At 36.0% G+C, this 20,374-nt stretch overlaps 1 protein-coding gene and 1 non-coding gene across 2 annotated transcripts; one reads left to right on the top strand and one right to left on the bottom strand.

Moving 5' to 3' along the window:
- Positions 1-6,189: 6,189 nt before the first annotated feature.
- LOC110818416 (uncharacterized) lies at positions 6,190-7,264 on the top strand. The gene is made up of 3 exons (XR_015818581.1): positions 6,190-6,462; positions 6,578-6,699; positions 6,837-7,264. It is a non-coding gene; the product is annotated as an uncharacterized LOC110818416 (transcript).
- Positions 7,265-7,697: 433 nt separating this feature from the next.
- Positions 7,698-19,657, bottom strand: FAB1B (phosphatidylinositol-4-phosphate 5-kinase family protein). Its single transcript, XM_022047241.2, has 11 exons — positions 17,985-19,657; positions 16,912-17,643; positions 16,086-16,239; positions 15,612-15,956; positions 13,503-14,408; positions 13,087-13,418; positions 12,594-12,717; positions 12,335-12,505; positions 9,970-11,514; positions 8,512-8,778; positions 7,698-8,346 (listed from the first exon to the last, which is right to left on the bottom strand). Exons 1-11 carry the CDS (start codon positions 18,596-18,598, stop codon positions 8,020-8,022), a joined length of 5,517 nt encoding a protein of 1,838 aa, XP_021902933.1. The 5' UTR covers positions 18,599-19,657; the 3' UTR covers positions 7,698-8,019.
- Between the last annotated feature and the right edge of the window lie 717 nt (positions 19,658-20,374).

The following is a 20,374-nucleotide window of genomic DNA, read 5'->3' as shown; positions in this document are numbered from 1 at the left end:
CACGTTCATCACCTAACTCAGGTCTTGCAGGTTCTTAGGGAGAAGAAACTGTATGCAAAACTGAGCAAGTGTGGGTTGTGGCTCGAGCAGACTACCTTTCTAGGGCACATCATATCAAGGGATGAAGTATCAGTAAATTCCAAAAAAGTTAAAGCAGTACTTGGTTGGGAGAAATTCACATCGATTAAGTAGATTCGTAACTTTATAGGAATGATAGGTTATTACCACAGGTTTTTAGAGGAATTTTCTAGCCTAACCGCTCCTTTGACCTAGCTCACAAAGAAGAATGTTAAGTTTGAATGGAACGAAGATTACAAAAGGAGCTTTACGAAGCTCAAGAAGTGGTTGACTACTGTACCCGTGTTGGCTTTACTAAGTGGGACGGGTGGATATACAATATATAATAATGCCTCCTACCTAGGGTTGGGTTGTGTTCTGACGCAGTATGATAAAGTCATAGCTTATGGTTCTGAGCAGTTGAAGGGTCATGAGAAAAATTACTCCACCCACGACTTAGAACCTGCCACCATCACCCACACCTTGAAGACTTGACACCACTACTTGTATGGAAAAACTTTTGAGATTTATACTGACTATAAGAGCTTAAAGCATATATTCACTCAGAAGAATCTCAACATACGTTAGAGGCATTGGATAGAGCTCCCCAAGAACTACGATTGTAATATTTTGTATCATCCGAGCTAGGACAATGTGGTAGCTGACGCGCTCAGCAGAAAAAGTACAGGTATGTTAGCTCAACTAATAGTTTCTGAATGCAGGGTAATAGGGTCACACTACATATACGACTTTAGGACTTGAAGAGAGTTACATGCTTGGCCCACTTGACTGTTCAATCCAAATTGATTCAGAGAATAAAAAAAGTTCAATCAACCGATTCCACCATAACAGCTCTCAAGAAGGATGTAAAACAGAGAATAAATCCAGAATTTTGAGTCTTTGTCGATGGGTTACTCAGATTTCAAGACAGAGTGTGTATTCTAAATGATAGTGAACTGAAAAAGGACATCATGATAGAAGCTTACAGTTGAAGATAGAGATAACCGACTTCATCTCTAAGTGTATGGTATGTCAACAGGTTAAGGTAGAACATCAACACCCAGGTGGCCTACTTTAGCCATTACCGATCCCAAAGTGGAAGTGAAAATATATCACAATAGACTTTGTGACTGAGTTACCTAAGGCTCGCTCAAGACATGATACTATCTGGGTGATTGTCGACTCTCTCACTAAGTCGTCACACTTCTTGGCTATCAAGATGATCGACCCTTTGGAAAAGTTAGTAAGAGTATATATTCGGGAGATAATCAAATTACATAGAGTTTTAGTGACAGTGGTATCCGATAGAGGCCCTAGGTTCATCTATCGGTTTTGGTCTAGTTTTCAACAGGCCATGGGAAGGAAATTGTCCCTTAGTACCGCATTCCACCCTCAAACTAATGGATAATCAGAGAGGATGATTCGCATACTAGAGGATATGCTTTAAGCTTGTGCTCTAGACTTCGAGAGCCATTGGGATGATCACCTACCTTTGATAGAGTTCGTTTACAATAACAGCTACCAAACAAGTACTGACATAGCCCCGTACGAGGCACTGTATGGCCGTCCCTGCAGGTCACTGATTTGTTAGGAAGAGGTGAGTGATAGAAAGTTATTCGACCCAGATCTTGTAGAGGAGACTACAACCAAGATAATTGAAATTATGAAGAACATTCAGATAGCTCAGAGTAGGCAGAAGAGTTATGCAGACACCCAAATGAGGGATTTGGAATTTAAAAAAGTAATCGAGTATTTCTTAAGGTCACATCTTTCAAGGGGATCATTAGGTTTGCCAAGAGGGAGAAATTAAATCCCCAGTTCATCGGGCTATTTGAGATCTTAGACCAGATTGGTACGACCGCCTACAGACTAGCACTACCTCCAGAGCTATCCAGGGTTCATAATGTATTCCACATATCCATACTATGTAAGTACAACCAGGACCCCTCACACATTTTATCCCACGAGTCTCTTTCACTCCAGGAAGATCTATCCTACAAGGAGGTGCTGGTAGGCATTGTAGACCGGAAGAGCAAAGTACTTCGCAACTGAGAAATTCCCTTTGTTAAGATCCTATAGCAGAACCATACGCAGGAAGAGGCCACTTGGGAACTGGAATCAAGCTTCAGGGCTTAGTACCCTCAACTATTCGATTGAGTGAGAGAGTGACCAATTTAAGGGATCAAATTTTTTTAAGGGATGAGAGTTGTAATACCCGAGCCCAAAAAATAATCTGGGATAATTTTTTCTCATTAAATTATTTTATTAGAATAATTATTTAATTTAGTTTATTTTTATTTAATTAAAATTTTGAGAAAAAATGAATTATGGACGAGATTGAAAATAATTCTGAAAAAAATGGGTGAAAATTTGAGTTTAGGGGATATTTATGAAAGAAAAATTAGAAATAGATGGTCAAAGTGCAGAAAATAAAAGTTCGACCACGTGGGATGGCCCAATCAGCAGTTCTGACGAACCGGAACATGCTGTGTGTCAAAACACGTTGACATTGGTGCCACGCAGGCAATCCGCATGCCCAGCGATCTGACGGCCCAGTTTCGATCCTGCATACGTGAACAGCTCAAATTTGTTCCCTTATTAGGTGCGATCAGACGAACGAGATCAATCGTGTTGAATGACCCATATTTGCCCACGGAATTGGCCTAAACAGGTAAAGATCGGACGTCCTCATTGCTCCATGTCGACGTGAATGAACAGTCCAAATCGACGCCAGATGGGTATAAATACCTTGTGTCACATAAAAACTCAAACCATAACCGCCAGCCCCTGTCGGAGAAGAAGAATAGGTGACGGAAAAGAAGGTCGACCACCGACTGCCATCGCACCAGAGCCACTGCCGACCATTAAAAAAGGTAAAAAAATTTCCTACTCGTTCGGAATTCGATTTCGAGTCTCCCTGTGGCTATATTGGAGCAAGAGGGACGGCGGGTGAGCAAAAAACTACGGGCAAAGCCCGGCGGAGCCGCCGCAGCCAAAACCCAAAAATCCCTCCGATAAGTCCCTTTCTGCTTCCTGTTTCACATAATTTTTTGATTATTGTATTCACCGTCCTTTTTGTGTTAGTTAATTGAAGAAGGAACTCTAGCTACGAAGGAGGACGGCGGAGACCCCCGCCAGTAAGTTCATTTTTTGTGTTTTTTGACCAACTAAGACCCCATAACATATTTTTTTGTTGGGATACATAAATAATCGGCCAAAACAGGCCAGGTCGATGCAAACTACCGCCATGGTCGGTGGAGCTGGTGCCGGAACACGGTGGCACTACCATGCCGGAACCCCAAAATTGGCCAGAAAGAGTTTTGGACATGATTTTAGATTTTTGGGATATTTTTAGGTACGTGACGAGTGTTTTGAATTTTACAAAAAAAATCAAGGAAACCTAATACCCGTTAGGAGATATAGTAGACAATACAACATCTCGAAACATCGATCGGGGTAAGGATCCCTCATCTTATTCCCTGTTATGGTAAATTGAAGCTTAATGATGTATAATTTTATATTTTTGTGAAAATTTAAAAAACCTAAAAATACTTACAAGTCATTAATAGAGACGGAACCGGTTCGTTCATAATTGTCATAATTTCTTGTTTATTTTCCTATATTGTCCTACTTACTTGTTATCATATTGTACATGTTCTTAATTTATAGTTTCTATAGTGTTATCAATTTATCTAGTTTATTCAGTTATCTAGTTACTCGGTCCCTTGTTATGATAAACTATATCATCTGCATAAATGTCGTCTAATTGATTTGTAAATATAATATAAAATATTGGTATTTGTTTATTGGTTGTTTTGTTGATGAGAATCTTTATGTGAAAGACTTACTGGGTATTTAGAGAAAGGCCGGATGGGCCTAGCACATAGGAAACTTTACTGTAAACATTACCTCAGCTGGACGGGGTTGGAAAGTCCCTTATTGAAAGGTTTGGGAGATATAGTTCACTTTCATACCGGACGGGGTATCGAGACGATAGAATGATTGGCACCCATTACCGAACGAGGTATGAAGACGACCAATTAATTATTAAACTTAGATATTAGGTTCACAAGTAGGGGGACATCCCAATTAGTCAACCCCCAGGAGTACCAATAAGTAAGTAAGAAAGAAAAATTGTCGTATCTTATTCTCTTATGCGTGAAAATAAAAAGCAATATAAATATAGGTCTTTATAAATTATTTTTGAAAAACTTGTAACGGTAAGTATTAAACAAATATTTTTAAGTTAAATGTATTAAATTAAAGTAAGGGCTCCATTAGTTATTTTTCTGATTTTTACCAATATTTAATTTTTTGCATTTGTGATTAATGTGATATTTTTACTAAGTTACTGTATATCACTATTTCATTAACTATTTCATATCAAGAAGACCAAGATTCAGATCCCGGTCAGTAAGAGGGTTGTGAGTAGTTCACTATCTAGACTCTCTTTTTAAGTGCTAGTGAAAGTTGTACTAAAATGCTTATTTACTAACTTTTCTTTAATTACCGTTTCTCTTTTAGAAGAGATATTCTCGTAACCCTATTGAACATTCTAAATTATTGTGTAAGGAATATAAACCATAACTTTATTATTCGCTTCCACATTTAAATTATAAATTCATTTCTTTTAAGGTTCCGGACTTTTATATATTTTTTGTATCTTTTAGAAATAAATTCTACCATTTATGTAAAAGATTTACTTATATATTTATATAAATTTGAGAAAAAAAAATTATTTGAAATAGTAAATGAAATCTCTCTCTCTCTCTCTCTCTCTCTCTCTCTCAATATATATATATATAATAAATAAAAAGAAAAAAATAATAATGTTTGGTTGCATACCCATTGAAAATGCACAAGAAGATGACTCCTAAACTGTAAGCAACACCCCATATTTATCATATTTAATTCTATGCCATTCCTATGTATATGTTTATAGTAATATATAATTAAAATTTTATTAATTGGGAGCATTTCTAGTTGTGTGAAATGATGCAATCATTTCATTACGAAGTTTTAGATTTACTTTTATAATACCTAACTAGTTGATGATTTAGACAGAGACTTTTGATCACAACTAAAAAAAAAAAAAAAGAATAAACAGTCCCACCATCTTCATTTAGTTTTTATAAATATTTTAATAAATTAAAATTAAAATTTTATTCAATTAAATATTATAAATTAATTATTTTTTTTATAATATAAATAAATAAAAAGAAGAAATAGGGGGAGAGTATAGCCAATCATTAATTTGTTTATTAATAAAAACAAAACTCCATACATTTTTATTGTTATTATCATCTCATTTTATTATTATCATTATTATTATTATTATTATTATTTTGTGTGCGTATGAAGGGAACAAATGAAGATAGGTAGTTGGTGGGCCTTATATTCACAGAGAGAGAGAGAGAGAGTCCCATCAATATATACAGTAACTTTTAACCCTTCAAATTAAAGATAATTTAATTATTTTGAAATTTTTATAAACATAATAAATTTTTTAAAATTTAATTTAACCACTGTAATCTTGATAAGACAGTAATAAAGTAAATCCTTAATTCTAAAACTATAATATTCTCAAAATTTTATGTCAATAATAAACTTTAAATTATTAAACTATTATAACACACATGATATAATAAATATTATATATATGTATAAGGGATAGGTAATATATAAAATAATTTTTAATTATAAATTATGATTAATGGTTTTTTTTTTTTATGTCAATATAAAGTATTAATGAGCATAGTCTATAGATGATATTTTTGGTAGTCTTTTAAATTCATATTCACCTCTTAAAATACCCTTAATTTTTCAAAAATTAATATTTATAATTTATATTAAATTTAATATATACATATATATATATTTATAATAATTTCGTTAACAAATATTGAAATACTTATTTGATTTGAATAAGCATTGGCCTAACAGCCAAATAATTTTAAAAAATTAATAATAATAATAATAAGTTGAAGGGATTGTATCAATCAACAATGAAATATGATAATTGATAAGCAAAGTTGAATAGGTACAAGATAAAGCAAACTGGAACCCACCTTCCAATAACTTCCAAAAATAGGATTAGACAATAATAATCCTTCAATAATTCTCATTAATTTATTTTTCTTACTCTATTCCTCAACTCTCTAAGCTTTTCCCTACAACAACCAGAAAATACTTTCGTTTCCTTCCTTTCTTCTTCTCCTTCTTCTTGTTCAGATGATATCAATGGCTCTACCCTTGTCTTCTCCCCCTCATATTTCACTTCATCAATTTCCTTCTGCTGCTATAAACCCTGTCAAAAACAAGATTTTCTTTTTTAAACACTGCACTCAACTGCCCTCCCACAGGCCACTTTCACTTCAGATCAGATCCTGCTGCATCAAAAACAAGGTCAACTTCTCCTTCTTCTAATAATCATAATCAATTTCATCTCTCTCTCTCTCTCTCTCTATATATATATATATATTATATTATATTCATTGATGGCTGCAATCTTAGTTCACAGGTCTTTGAAGATCAGTCCCAGGGTATAATTTGTTATCAAGATCAAAGTGGAGAATTAGTGTGTGAAGGATATGATGAAGGTCCTCGTTTTCAACACACTGCAAGAACATCATATCATTCGAGGTAAGGTATTCTTTTCCTGTTTATATAACCAGCGCAAAGAAAATCAAGTATTAATTATGAAAATCCTGTTTATATGTTTTCAGATTAATTGATGGGCATTTTTATTTCTCCCTCCAATATTTTTGTATTGAGTTCAGGGATGCAGAGATTCTTGATCTTCTTCAACAGAGATTTCTGGAAATTGTCGACGGTGGTGGATTCAACAACAGCGCAAGCAAAGGAGTTGTTGCCATTCAAGAAGACTTTAATTGGAATGGGTTTAACAAATTCTACTAATTACCCACATGATGCCTGACTTCACTTGTCTCAAATTTTTACAGACTTCTCCTTCAACTTTGATATGTGTATGTATATGTATATATATATATGTATATATATATACATATGTTATATGAATAGCTTGGGACCAGTATTTTGTCTTCGAACAACTTCTTCCACAATCTTAGGGGTGAAAGTTGCAATTCCTACTTAGTTTTCCTCAGGAAATGCTTTTGACAGGAATGCAAAAGTAAAACAAAATACAAGAAGAATCAAATTGATGGCACTAGCTGATGCTTTTCTGTTTTGTTTTATCTCCCAAAAAATCTATCCTCACTTGGGTTAACATCAATTTTACAACTTTTACTAGTAGATTTTATTTTGCAATCAAATTTAGTTAGGGAAGTTAGTACATATTACAATGATTTAATACTGTAAATTCACTGTAATTTCCGCAATCATGTCACTCTATCCCTTTCAGCTAAACTTTGTTATCAGCTGAAAACAAAATTTTTTTAGTACAACGTAATATAGTTTATTTACATTAGACAAGAGTTAGAGCTATTTATCTAACATAGAAGAAAGTACAGATAACTGTCCGGTCATAACTCGTAGGTTTAGCCGAGCACAATTTTAGTTCTAGAGAAATGGTTCTCCTTCTAACCAAGGTACATGGTGGGAAACGATCAGAAAAGGTAAAACTGGATGCACTTTCACTCATTACCATTAAAAATAAAAGCTGAAAAGAAAAACCCCCCAATTCATTTACACTCTTGAATGCTAAGTACATGAACAAATACTTGTACAAAGACTCTGGAGAGAGGTAATCCAATACTGTACCTGTGACAGAGATTCCTGTGGTTTTCTTTTAATAGATTTGTTCTGCATCTCCTAGAAAACAATAATGACTCTAAAAACAGAAAAGGAATTTCTACCTAAAAGAATTTTAGAACTATGAAAAACAAATATATGAACTAGGGGAGAAAAAAAGACCTGAGACCTGTGGGTTTGTAGTAAATTCCCACTTCACACATTTCACTGTACAATATAAAATTCATTGACTCATTCAGCTGGAGTACTACATTGTGAGTTTTCTTCACATAAATCAGACTGGCTTTTACTTGGAATGATATGAGGAGGGGACCATTGATCAGGGACCATCAAGAAATAGGTAGTCATGGCTTTTCTGAACCTTTTCTTGTATTGCTTAGGTGAAATTACGGTTGGTGATGCATTCTTTGGGCCACCAAGTATGCCTGAAGCTTTCACCCATGTTTCAAGATGCTTGTCCCACGTATATTGCCTCATGAAATCAATGATGCCTAGAACCAATTCATGCTTCTCCTCGTCCACTCCAACCAATAATGAGTAATCCATTACATCAGCTGACTGCACCAGGAGGAGATGCAAGAGTAAATTAAAAATTGATAACGAGAATGTCATTTTGAGAAACATACAGTTCAACGAAATGAGCAATTAAATGCTGGAAGAACCATACAGCTGAGGATTTCGGAAATGAAAGCAGAATATATACATATGCGGTTAGTTACTTACTGCAAGGAAAGCAGTGTCATTCCAGACAGCTCTCTCTAACAAACGCTTCGCCTTGTTACCAACAAAAATAGGGGAAGTTGGCATTGCTTCAATCAAGTTCTGATCCAGCAGGACTTTGTTGCTCCCACTAGAATCAGGATTATACCGTGATCGAGAAGATCCCTTGAGATCATAGAGCCGCGTTATGCTTCTTCCAAACAAAAGATTCTCCATAACTAGAACATCTATCCTTGATTCTTTCCCACCTTTAAAATGCTTCGAAGTAACCTTGCAAAAGGTAATGCAAATAAAGAGTCAGTTGAATTATCAAATACTGACATATAGGAAAAATTATCCTTACAACGAAGGGGCAAGATCCTAAAACATCCATGCAGCTCTTTGATGTGGAGCTATCAGCAAGCACCAGCAGTGCCCAGTAATCTTTTGGAGCAAATATAGTTTCACCATTGTGCATTAATCAATTTCAAAATAAAATCACATGATTTCTTTTGTGAACTCCACAACTTTTGGCTTTCACAACGAAAAACTAAAATAATTTTATTAGTTTATGACTGCATAAGTCTTGCACATATCTAAGGCATATCTTTTGGAAAGAAAACTGAAAAAATACATATATATTTCATACATCCTTTGTCTTCTTCATTTTGTCAAGCAATCATGTCCACATAATATACTGACCTCTATAAACTACATTTAAATTTCATAGATATATCAAAAATTGCAAAAGAATCTTGAATGGAAAACAAGAAAATATTGTTAAAGCTCTCCCACATTGGTTATAAGTAACATATTTATGTTTTTGGTCTATCAGTAAAATCTCAAAAAATAAATGGCTACCAAAAAAAACCACGTGATCTGTTTTGAAATTGGCAAACCCCCAAGGATGAATCTATAATTGTTTCTTAACCATGTTTAAAATCTAGAGATGCAACAATTAAAAAGAAGCAGCTCTAAAGAAAGGTAATTCTTCAAGCATCCTCTCTCCTTGTGCCAATAGCCATTTAGGTGCAGATAGAAGGTAGATTCATTCCCCATTAGTGAGTATTGACATTTCAGAAGTAGGATCTAGCATTTTTTTGTGCAGCTAACTGCTTAGCTGTGCGTAATTTCCTAGGCCATCAACAGCCTATCAAAACCTCAGAGTTAGCAGCAGTCTGTCTGGCAACAAAGCCTAGTGCACTTAGGAGGACAAATAAATTCTAGTGCTTAACACCTCAGTCATCTATGACAGAACTTTTTATAAACTCTGCAATGACTTGCAACAATGTATATCTATCTGTTTTACTTAAACATGATTGATGACATATCCAAAAAAAAAAATTATAATTTCAGTTTGTTTCAAAAGATTCTGAAATTCTCTAACCTAATCTTAAGGGAGCAAATCATATAATCTTTTTGGTTGCCGACCAAATATAGCAATTAATCAAACATCTAAATGAATATCTTGAAATTCACTACCTGATAAATTCCCAAAATCTTCGCCAAGCAAGTTGGACTCTTGGTGCTAATTGATTCTGATAAGTACTTGAAATATGCTGGTCCAAATTTTATAAATGACTCCAACTCTGTCTTTGTAACTTGTTTAATTATAAAGCGATCATCCAGCGTTTTTGCAAAAAATACATTGCTCTTGCCACCCTGAGCTCCCCACTTCTTACAACGGCTAAGAGATCTTAAGTAATCAAGCTCGGATTGGCAGCATATTCTCCTCAGTGCTTCAAACCGCTTTGCATAGTAACAAGTCACAGAATATTTCACCTTGCCGAGAGGACCATCATCTTCAAATGAAACTCTGGCATGAAAACCTTTTGTATATGAAAGTGGGTCAGAAATCAGCAGGCTATGAGATCCAGACATAGATAAGCTGCTCTCAGGTGTTGAGGCAAGACTTCTATAAGGATCACTGGTTGTTTCATCAGCAGAGTGGGAATTAGTCATTTGATCAGAAGCTGATAAAGCCAGAGAATCCACACCATCTTTAGGTCTTTCCCCTTCATCAGACAGTTGGAGATGATATTCAGGTGATGCTAGAGCATAAGCAATAGCACTAGTGGGCTCATCATCATAAACTGGAATAACGGTGTCGTTAACACCCAAAGTCAGAAGCAGTCTGGCTCCACCTTGCAGTTCCGACTCCCGAGACAATGAAATGTAGACTGGATAATACTCAACGAATGTACTAAGTTTCTGAGAACTTGCTAAAAAGCTCTTGTTGACCGATCGGTACCAGTTCAAAAACGGAATTCCTAACCAGCTTAAAGAGTCTTCTATATTCTCAAAGCTCTTGGTAGGCAATAAATGTGAGAACGAATGGACAACCTTGAGCCCTTTGTGGCCTTCTGAGGAGTCCTCCAGATCCAAGCCCTCTGACCCCACCAACATAGTTGAAGAATCTGCGACAGCAGAATCAGAAAATATAACACTATTATCATTTGGTATTACAGTGCCTGGGTGATTTTCACCTGTCCATGCTGCATCCAGAGTATCTGTTAAATTTTTCATTGTAGGAATGTGCCCATCGGAAAGCACTCGAGGGACATCTTTTCTACTTTTCAGAGAGTTAGATTGATAAGAGAAACTCCTGTTAGAAGAAAGTTTTGCGTGAATTTCCATTTCATGATTTGAATCTCCACTCTGTTTCACTTCTTGATGAACAATACCCTCATGGTTAATGCTTCCACCGAATTCTTCCTTACCAGGGCTGTTATAAAGCTTTGCATCCACAAGAAGAGAGTCAGAACAATTAGAGGCTTTCCTGTGGTGGGTAGCCACATTCGTTTCCAGGGGCTTCTCACTTTCAACTAGAGGTTTCTCATGTTCTGGAATTTCATTGCTGAAGCCATTCTGAGGGCTGTTTTTATCTAAACTGGCTGCATAAATCAGGCGGTGGTCCCATATATAAGATTGAAAAAGTAACTGCCTTCTCAGTCGGTTAATCTCAAGAATGTCAATAATAGGTTGGCCCTTTTTCCCCTCTGTCCTCAGAGCTTTTTGGATACTTTCCTAAAGTAATTCCAAGAAAAATCAGAAATCAGATACGAACAATGAGTGAGCAGATTTGAAATTATCACTAATTAAGTTGTTTTACTTCAGTCATTTCTTTTATGCAGTATATACTACAAGCTATATTTTAAATCTTCATATGAGATTATTTATTTTATTACCACATTACTAATTAAGAACCAAAAAAAAAAGCCATCATAGAAAGAGAATAATAAGAGGACATGTTGCAGGCTCATGGAATGGAGACAAAAGACATTAGGTCAATAATTTTACAAACTATCCCACCGTAATCATTGAATTGTTTTAACGTAAGAGAGTATTTGGCTTAGGTTGTCTGGGAAGATCCCAGATAATGTGGGTGAATAATTTGTTTTACCCATGTTTTGTTCATAGATGTGTCAGTTACATATTTACCCATCTAAGAGGTTTATCTTTGAAGGTAGGAAAGAAATTCACTCACCTGAAAGAGTGAGTATCTGAAATTACCTTCAGGAAAAGAAATTCAAGGCTAAAATATACCATAAATAACTCAGCTTTTATTTTGCATTGGTCTTTTTGATAAACTAGACACAATAGTCAAATATTTGTGGTTTCTCATAAAAATTTCTGATAATCTCAGTATATTCCCATCCACCACTGCATAGGCTCTTGGTAATCTCTTGAATTCTAGAAATATTTTTGTACCCTGAGCCAAATGGCCTTCAAGAAAGAAAATAGTTCGTGCTATTTAGAGTATTTGTTTCATCCTGATACACTGCACCTTCTACAAAGTGAATTTGTCAGTAAAACAATGACTATAAATTTCAACGTGTAAACTCACCTCAAATTCTGCCTTTTCCTTCTGCAAAATTGCTTCCAGTTCGGCAATTTGATGCCTAGATTCAGAAGATTTCACATTACTATTCGGCAACCCTTTTTCATACCCTTGCTTTGTAATTTGACTGAGGGTATTCAGGACCTCAGAAAATAGAAGCTCTGCCCGCTGTATCACCTGTGTATAACCAGATTATTAGATCCTTTGTTGCAAGAGAGGGTTAAAATGGTATTTTCAGAAACCAAAATTACTTCGGTTGTCAGACCTCATCTGATTCCTTTTGTATCCACTCCTGAATCTCATAGTTGAAATCAAGTTTTGCAGGTGGAAGATATACAGAATGAACATTAATTGTTGCATACAGAAAGCAAGCAACCATTTTGCCAAATCTGCACATTTAAAAACTGTGAGAGAGAGAGAGAGAGAGAGAGACTGAATTGACTTAATGAATGATCTTTCTCGTCTAATTAATTCTTGCTATTTGTTTGTTTGGATGTTTCTATCTGGCTTGTTGAAGAGACAAAGAAACTCATTAAATTAAATTTAGTTTCTCAGCATCAGTATCTCTCTAAGACATCCCAAAACTGAGATTAAATAATTGAGATCATCCAAACAGGATCAGTAAAAATAACTATAATGCAAAAGGATTGCCACTCAATCAAGAGGATAGATGACTGCCCTATGTTACAAAACTCTACAAAATCATAATATATTTCTAATTAATAAAAATATGAAAATAAGAGAAGAGAAAAAATTACCCATAGAAACGAAGGCAATCTCTGTGGAGAGAATGGCCACAGCTTGCCACCCTGCTAGCAGCGGCATGATTTGAAAAACTAAGCTCTAAAAACTTCCCAAATGATAGGCCCCAGGCAGCATCAGACATCACTACACGCCTTGTAGCTGGAGGGAAACTATTAATTCGCGGACAACGCAGACATCTATGCCACATCCAGATCTTTCCCTCCTTTTCACCTGGCAAGAGAATTTCTGGCAACTTCTTAACAGATATGGTGAGAGTGCCCTGTCGATGAGTGTAACAATGAACATGTGCTTCTGATGGCATCTCACAAGAACGGCATCGATAACTCTAAGAAATATTAAGCTTTTGTCATTTTCAAAATAAACTTAAAGGGTTCTGTAGAGACAAGAATGCATGAGAAAGTGAACTCACCTGATCAAATAAATGATCCCGCAAGAAACGGCCCAAAGGTTTATCAAAGCTGCCATAGTATTTGATTCGAAAGAGATGGGACCTCTCACAAACAGTTCCCTTCCACACACACCGGGATGATAAAGAAACCAAAATGCTCTGGTGGTCAGAAGGTGATGGTAGAAACTCTTCTTTTAGAGATCCTGGCTCCTTGGGATTAATATTAGAATTATGTTGCGCGGATGATACCTCTAAACCATCTGTTTGAGTTCCAATGATGGGACCTTGGTCATTTTGTGAACTATTTGTTGAAACACTTTGTCTCAAAACTGCTGGAGGTTCAAAATCATTAATGATAACAGGCAAGCCATTCCTGGCCGCAGATGTGTCTACCACCAAAGATGCTTTGAGGTTTGGAGCCATTTTATTTCTCTCCTGAAATAAGTGGTCAGGGAAAAGCCCATTGTTGATGTTAACAGCTTGGCCTAAAGTAGCGGAGAAGGTAGGGCCAGTTGAACCAACGAAACCTGTACTTGTTTGTGCCATTTGTGAGCTATAACCATTGGCTAAACAAGGCAGTGGTACAATTTCCATCTTTTGAACAGAAGAAATGCCAATAGATGATCGCAGATCTGATGTGGGGGCACTTCCAGATCTTTGTGGTTTACTGCCTTGTTGGGGTCCTGGAAATCTTTCACTGGCGGAGACATTGAAACCAGGGACTGTGGAAATGGATCTGTCAATGCTTGATGGTTTATCTGGAAGTGCAACATTGATTGGAGAATATAATGGGAGCTCTGGTAGCGTGGCTCCTTCATCTGCAAGGAAAGATGTCTCTAAAGCCAAATGATATGCTGCAAAAACTCCATACTGCACCACATGCTTCACTTTCTTCAACTCTTCCTGATTAGCACCTCTCAGTAAAATCTGAACCAAACAGAAACAGAGGAGATAAATGAACATTCTGGCACCAGGTCATTCAACAGATCCTTACGTGCCCAAACAGAGGGCATCAGGAAGGACCTCGGGTACCCATACCTATCAATTAAGCTTGGAAACTTCTCAGCCTATCAAGATGATGATGTAGAATGAGAAGAACCTAAAGTTAATATATCTTAGTATTGGGAGATATGTTTATGTATTATTAAGGTACTTAGTCTATTTAAGGACTAGCACCTACAAACTTGTTGACAATAGTCTATGGCTTCTTAGGGATAAGCTGGGTTATTGCGAGGTCGGTGAGGGAAGATATTTGGGCATAGGAGGGGATATGTAAAAAGATAAGATTTGTAAATCTTATTCCATTGACTATATTTTGGATAGTGTAGAAAGAGAGGAATAGTAAAATTTCTGAGGGGATAGAAGGTGAAATGTCTAAAATTAAGGAGAGATGATTAATATTATTTTGGTTATTTGATTTTGGGACACAACATTTACAGGTTGGAAAGTTTTGGAAATGCAATAGATATACTAGCAGATTCTAAAATATTTTGTAAATAGGTGGCAACTCCTTGGTATTGTTGATTTAATATACGAACTATACTTTTTATTATCCCAAAAAAAAGGATTAGTACCTACAAACTTATTGGTGGTATAAATATATTATTTCCTATTTAGTTATTCCTAATAGTTTTTCAATTCCTAATGCAATAGATATACTAACAAATTCGTAAATATCTTGTAAATGGGTGGTACTCTCCTGGTGTCATTGATTTAGTATACATGGTATACTTTTTATTTCAAATAAAAAAAAGACGAGTACCTACAAACTTATAAGTGGTATAAATTTATTATTTCCTATTTAGTTTTTCAATTAATTAGCTTATTTTCCTATTTGATATGATAGCTAGATAGATCTAAAAAATTCTTATTTTGATTGTGTTCTAGCATCTCTAAATAGGATTCCCTAATTTAGTTATTTAGTATACTACTCTTACGGTTATTACATAATTATTGAGTTAATGATTTGTTTATTGAGATATGAGATCTCTTAATAAATTTTTTCTAAGTATTATGCTCAAGCTCTGTTAGTCCTACATTAGATGAATTCCAATGTTATATAAGATAAAATCAAGAAACTTATTATTAATAGCCACTTGTCACTATCCATTTTGAGTTTTCATTACTTACAGTACAACCCAATGGCTTTGGGCAGCCTTCAAAATACATCAGCGTTTTCACTAACTTCTTCCCACCCTGATCAGCAGTACCAAGATCTTCAACGAACCTCTCTACATGAAAGTTCTCACAGTAACCAAGCTTTGGGGAAGCAAGATGATCAACTGAAGGGACTATTTGAGCACCAGTGCAGCGAGCTATCCGTTCCAAAAGTGGCCTTTTAATATTGAGAACAAGGGATATGTCTTTAGCAAGAAGGTACTCCTGTGCAAATCGAGAAACTGATTTCTCTACTAGAAGGATGTTAGGATGGTGGGCGTCTATCTTTGCCACTGCCATCTTCAAATGATCCATTTCCTAGACAAGGAAATAAAACTCATAAGAACAAAGAAAAAAATATCTCTGTTCACGCATGTGGAAGGAAACAAGTAAATGATGGAAGTAAATACATGGTAAGTAAATATGTAATAAGTAAACAAACACAACCTGCTGCAACAGAGTATCAAAACTTGATAATAGGTTAGAAACACGCTGGTATTCAAGAGCCCCACCAAGGATCAGCAACCGAGGTTTCTCTCTTTTTGATGTCATCCGTCGATGAGCCACATTTTTCTTGCAAACAACTCCTTTCACCACCATGCTAGAGGTAAAGCAACCACAACCGTAATTAGAAAACTAAAACCTAAAAGGATAGTAAAAGATGAGTCACATAAGTCATGGACTCCATCAGAATACAATTCACCATAGCAAATACATCTCTTCCAGTAGTATAAGTAATTTAACAGAGATTAACCCATCCTTAGAGTACATATGCTTTCAGAATTTACATATTTAGTGACATAACATCCCACAAAAACATGACAACAGCACAGATTTTAGAGTTGAACTAGAGTTTTCACTCTAATTGGCAGGTCAAGCTCCCACACCATTCTCCTTGAGCATTTGAGATAGTTAGTTAAATATCAAGCTCTAATTTCCGATGGTTATCCAGTTACCGTTTTTATTATGAGTAGTGTTATGTTTTTGCTGGTAGTCACTGTAAATTTAGCACAAAGTTTTCAGATTCTTCCAGAGTCTCGAAAAAATTAAATCAGTAACATAGTTCAACATACTAAATACTAGGAACTTCTATTGAGATTCATATGCTAAGATCACCTTTTATAGTCAACTGGTGCAAAACTCCATCTTATTCAATAATATTATTGTCTGGACCAGTACTAAATCATGATTACTAGCTGAGAAATCCATTAAAAGTACAAATATGTGGAACAAAATGCTAGTATGATGAAGTCACATATTTTGTGGCATTTACCTGTCTCTGCGATTTCCAGAAGCTACGCACTTTACTTTAACATATCCACCAGGGTCCATCCCCCCACCTTGGCTTGTATCAGGCTTTAATAGATTTGCAGCCTCCCATGAGAGAGATGTGATGATATCCAACCAGCTCTCTTCATTTTGGTCACCTACTGGAAGGTTTTCAACCTGTAATAATTGCGCTACCAAGGCCCTAAAATGGCCATCAACCACATTCTTCATTGCTTTCTTGTGCTCCTCGCCTGATCTATCCTTATTACGGTACTCCCCACTTCCAAAACTACTGGATGTTCGTAGATATCCCCATTCTCCTGCAGCATCTCCATTGTCGTCATCATCATCATCATCAAATAGGGTGGCTTCTCTTTCATCTTCTTCATCTTCCGGTTCAGGAGGAAGCCAGAGAAGCCCATTATTCTCGAAATCCACAGGCTCAGCATCTACATCTTCAGATACTTCACATTCATCACTAATATCGTTCTCATCTTTCTTCCCTGTTTGTGAGATCCCTTCCAAACTCAATGAATCAAAACCATCCCTTAACAATGGAGAACTGCTTAAACTTTTTTGTTCAATAGTTCCTACACCAGGATGCAACTTATGTGATCCATAACTACCCCTCATCTCATCAAATTCAGCCTGACTGTAGAAGCCATTGACTTGAGAAGAATGCCTAGTCCCAGAATCAGTCCGGTATACACCATAATCATCCTCTTCACAGTCATTCCTAATGATAAAGAAAAAGCAGGCAATTAACAGCCATTGATGGTAAGTAAACTACAAATTCTTTTTTCCAATGTTGGGGGAAAAGACCAATAAACATATCTAACTTATATCAATACTAACTTTGATTTCACCAACGAAAGTAATTATAGCTTTGAAAATCATCTAACATGCACATATTTAAATATTTAGGGAACAACCCTTCCAATTTCTGATACAAATGTAGAGCTTCAATATTGCTAAGATGCGTTTATGACCCATTAGTTGGTTGTTTTAAGGGGGTCCTCATGAAAATATCACAAAAACATCTGAAACAGAAGAAGCACATAGAGAAAATTATGATACCTCTTTGGTGTAAATGGGCAAGGATCTCCCATTTCGGGAATAAAATCATCACTCCTTGTTGCTAATTTGCTTTCCCCATAGGTGCTTGTTTCCTCCGTTATATCCGATGACTGGTTCACACTAATACCAGAACTACATTGAACGCGTTGGTAAGGTAGAGTTAGGTGTGGCATGGAGGCAATAGTGACGGAACCGCTGTTACCAGTCCCACTAGATTTTCCACTGGCAATACTAATATCTGAAGGTGAAGAACTAAGATCCAGATGGGAGACATTGATGCCATTGTCAAGCGTTGTAGTCCCCCGCTCCCATTGCTTAAAACAATAATTACAAACACGAATCCTTTCCCAATCTTCTTGAGGAGTTCTAGAGTCAGCCAAAGAGACAGGAATTGAATTTGCTGTACACTTGCCACAGAAAACTCGGCCACAAAGTCTACAATGGTGTCGGCGGTTAAATACTGTAAACTGGGTATCACACTCGTAGCATACTCTACAGCTCTGATCAGGCATCCAAAAATCCCTGGACACTTTAGCTGGCTCAGATCGCCAAGCGATCCAGGATTTCAGCAACTCATATAACTCGGAAAATACTTTATTATCCCGGTCATCCATCTACGAACAGTCCTACCTCCCCACTCATTATGCTATGCTCATTTGACAATTCACACCCTCCTAATTAACCATGTCTAAGGCAGCAACCATAAAAATTCAAACCCAGATTACAATTCAAAACATCTTCAATCCTGACAATAAGTACCTGAAATTCTCTTTGAATCCTTTGGGCAATCATACACAATCAGCACTGATTGACAGCACTCGGCTGCTGCTAATTGTTCATCGCGGGACACAGTACCAATCAATTAGACTGAATTTGAATCTCTCTAATTCTCATATAATCAAAACAAAGGGAAAATCAAAACCACAGCAACCAGAAAGTGGTTTTTATCCGTAAATCACCAAGAGAGAACTCGAGCCAAGTCGAAACAAACAACTTCACGGAATTTAAAGTAGCTAGAAGCTGGAAATCATAAAAACCACCTCAACCACTAGAAGACGAGATCAAAACACGCTCCTGTGCATGACCCAACTCAGACCCATCTGTCTTGAGATCACTTCCACGCGTAAATTAAACGAGGGACTCGCCTCGATATTCTATAATCTCAATTTAACGGATTAGAAACGTAATACATCTATAACTTTATAACTCTTCCTTTCCTTCTCAAATTCAATCCTTATCTAACGGCAACAAGCTAATAAAAAAGATAACAAAATGAACATGCGTGGTATATTTCGTCCAGTGGGGGTGGGGGGGAGAGGGGGAATGATTTTACCTGGAAAAAGCAATAAACATAATCACAATCAAGATCTTCTCCAAAGAAAGACAAAAAGAGGAGAACCCCCAAGGGATTCGCGCCACGTATGCAATGAAAACCGTGATTCAGGGTAGGTGTAGAAACTGAGGAAAGCCCGCCTACCCAGCAAGCAAGTCTCCTTTTTTTAGTCGATTCAAATGTTTTAATTTTTCACCCAAATAAACAAGAACAGGAAGAAGATGGAGAAGAAGATGAAATTAAGAAGAGGGAAATTTGTTCATTCATTTGTGGTTCCCGTTTTCAAAAACTGCAATAAATTTCTTTGGATATGGGTTGTGTTCCATATCATGAATTTGCAAAAAAAAAAAAAAAAAAAATCACCTGAAAGTTTGTTTATCTTGAGAAAAAAATGATCAGATAAGCTTTCCACATATCAAATGCGAAAGTCAAATTTTCCCAAAATAATATCTTATAACAATAATAATTACTATTAATTATTATTATTCTCTGGAAATTATTGACTGTAAATATGTTAATCCTCTCTTTCAATTCACAGGCGAAGAAAGCGACTTTGATGACTCGGCTCTTGGCTTATGCACGAGGGTTAAGTGAACGCCTGACTAATTATATATAGTTCATGAGCATGCATAGCAAATAAGAAATTAAAAAATATAAAAGTGAAAGTTAATTGACAAAAATGCCCTCAATGACAAAGACAGGATCCGGGCAGGAGACAACTGTATGGGTACATTTGCTCTTTTGGTTTTGGTTGGTCAAATCATTAGATGTACCTCCGCCAAGTCAACAACACGCGTCTTCCGTTTTCTTGACAGCGACGCTTGAGCCACTGCCCGGCTTATTTTCCGGCCAAGCAAACGGACAAATCTATTTAAATTTAAATCGTAGCATAATATTTTTTTTTTTATCTAATCACATTCTTTATTTTCTAAGTTCAAATATAAATTGATCGATCACATTCTTTATTAAAATATTAATTCTTATGCGTTGGTATTTTTTTCTTTTAAAGATATCAAAATTTTACTAAGTATTATCATAATTCCCAGATATTAATTTT

This window comes from Carica papaya, chromosome 4 (assembly GCF_054855325.1).
Source record: "Carica papaya isolate Zhongbai chromosome 4, ASM5485532v1, whole genome shotgun sequence".
Taxonomy (NCBI): Eukaryota; Viridiplantae; Streptophyta; class Magnoliopsida; order Brassicales; family Caricaceae; genus Carica; species Carica papaya.
Note: the sequence above shows the minus strand (reverse complement) of the source record. Positions and strands in the feature narration are given on the sequence as shown.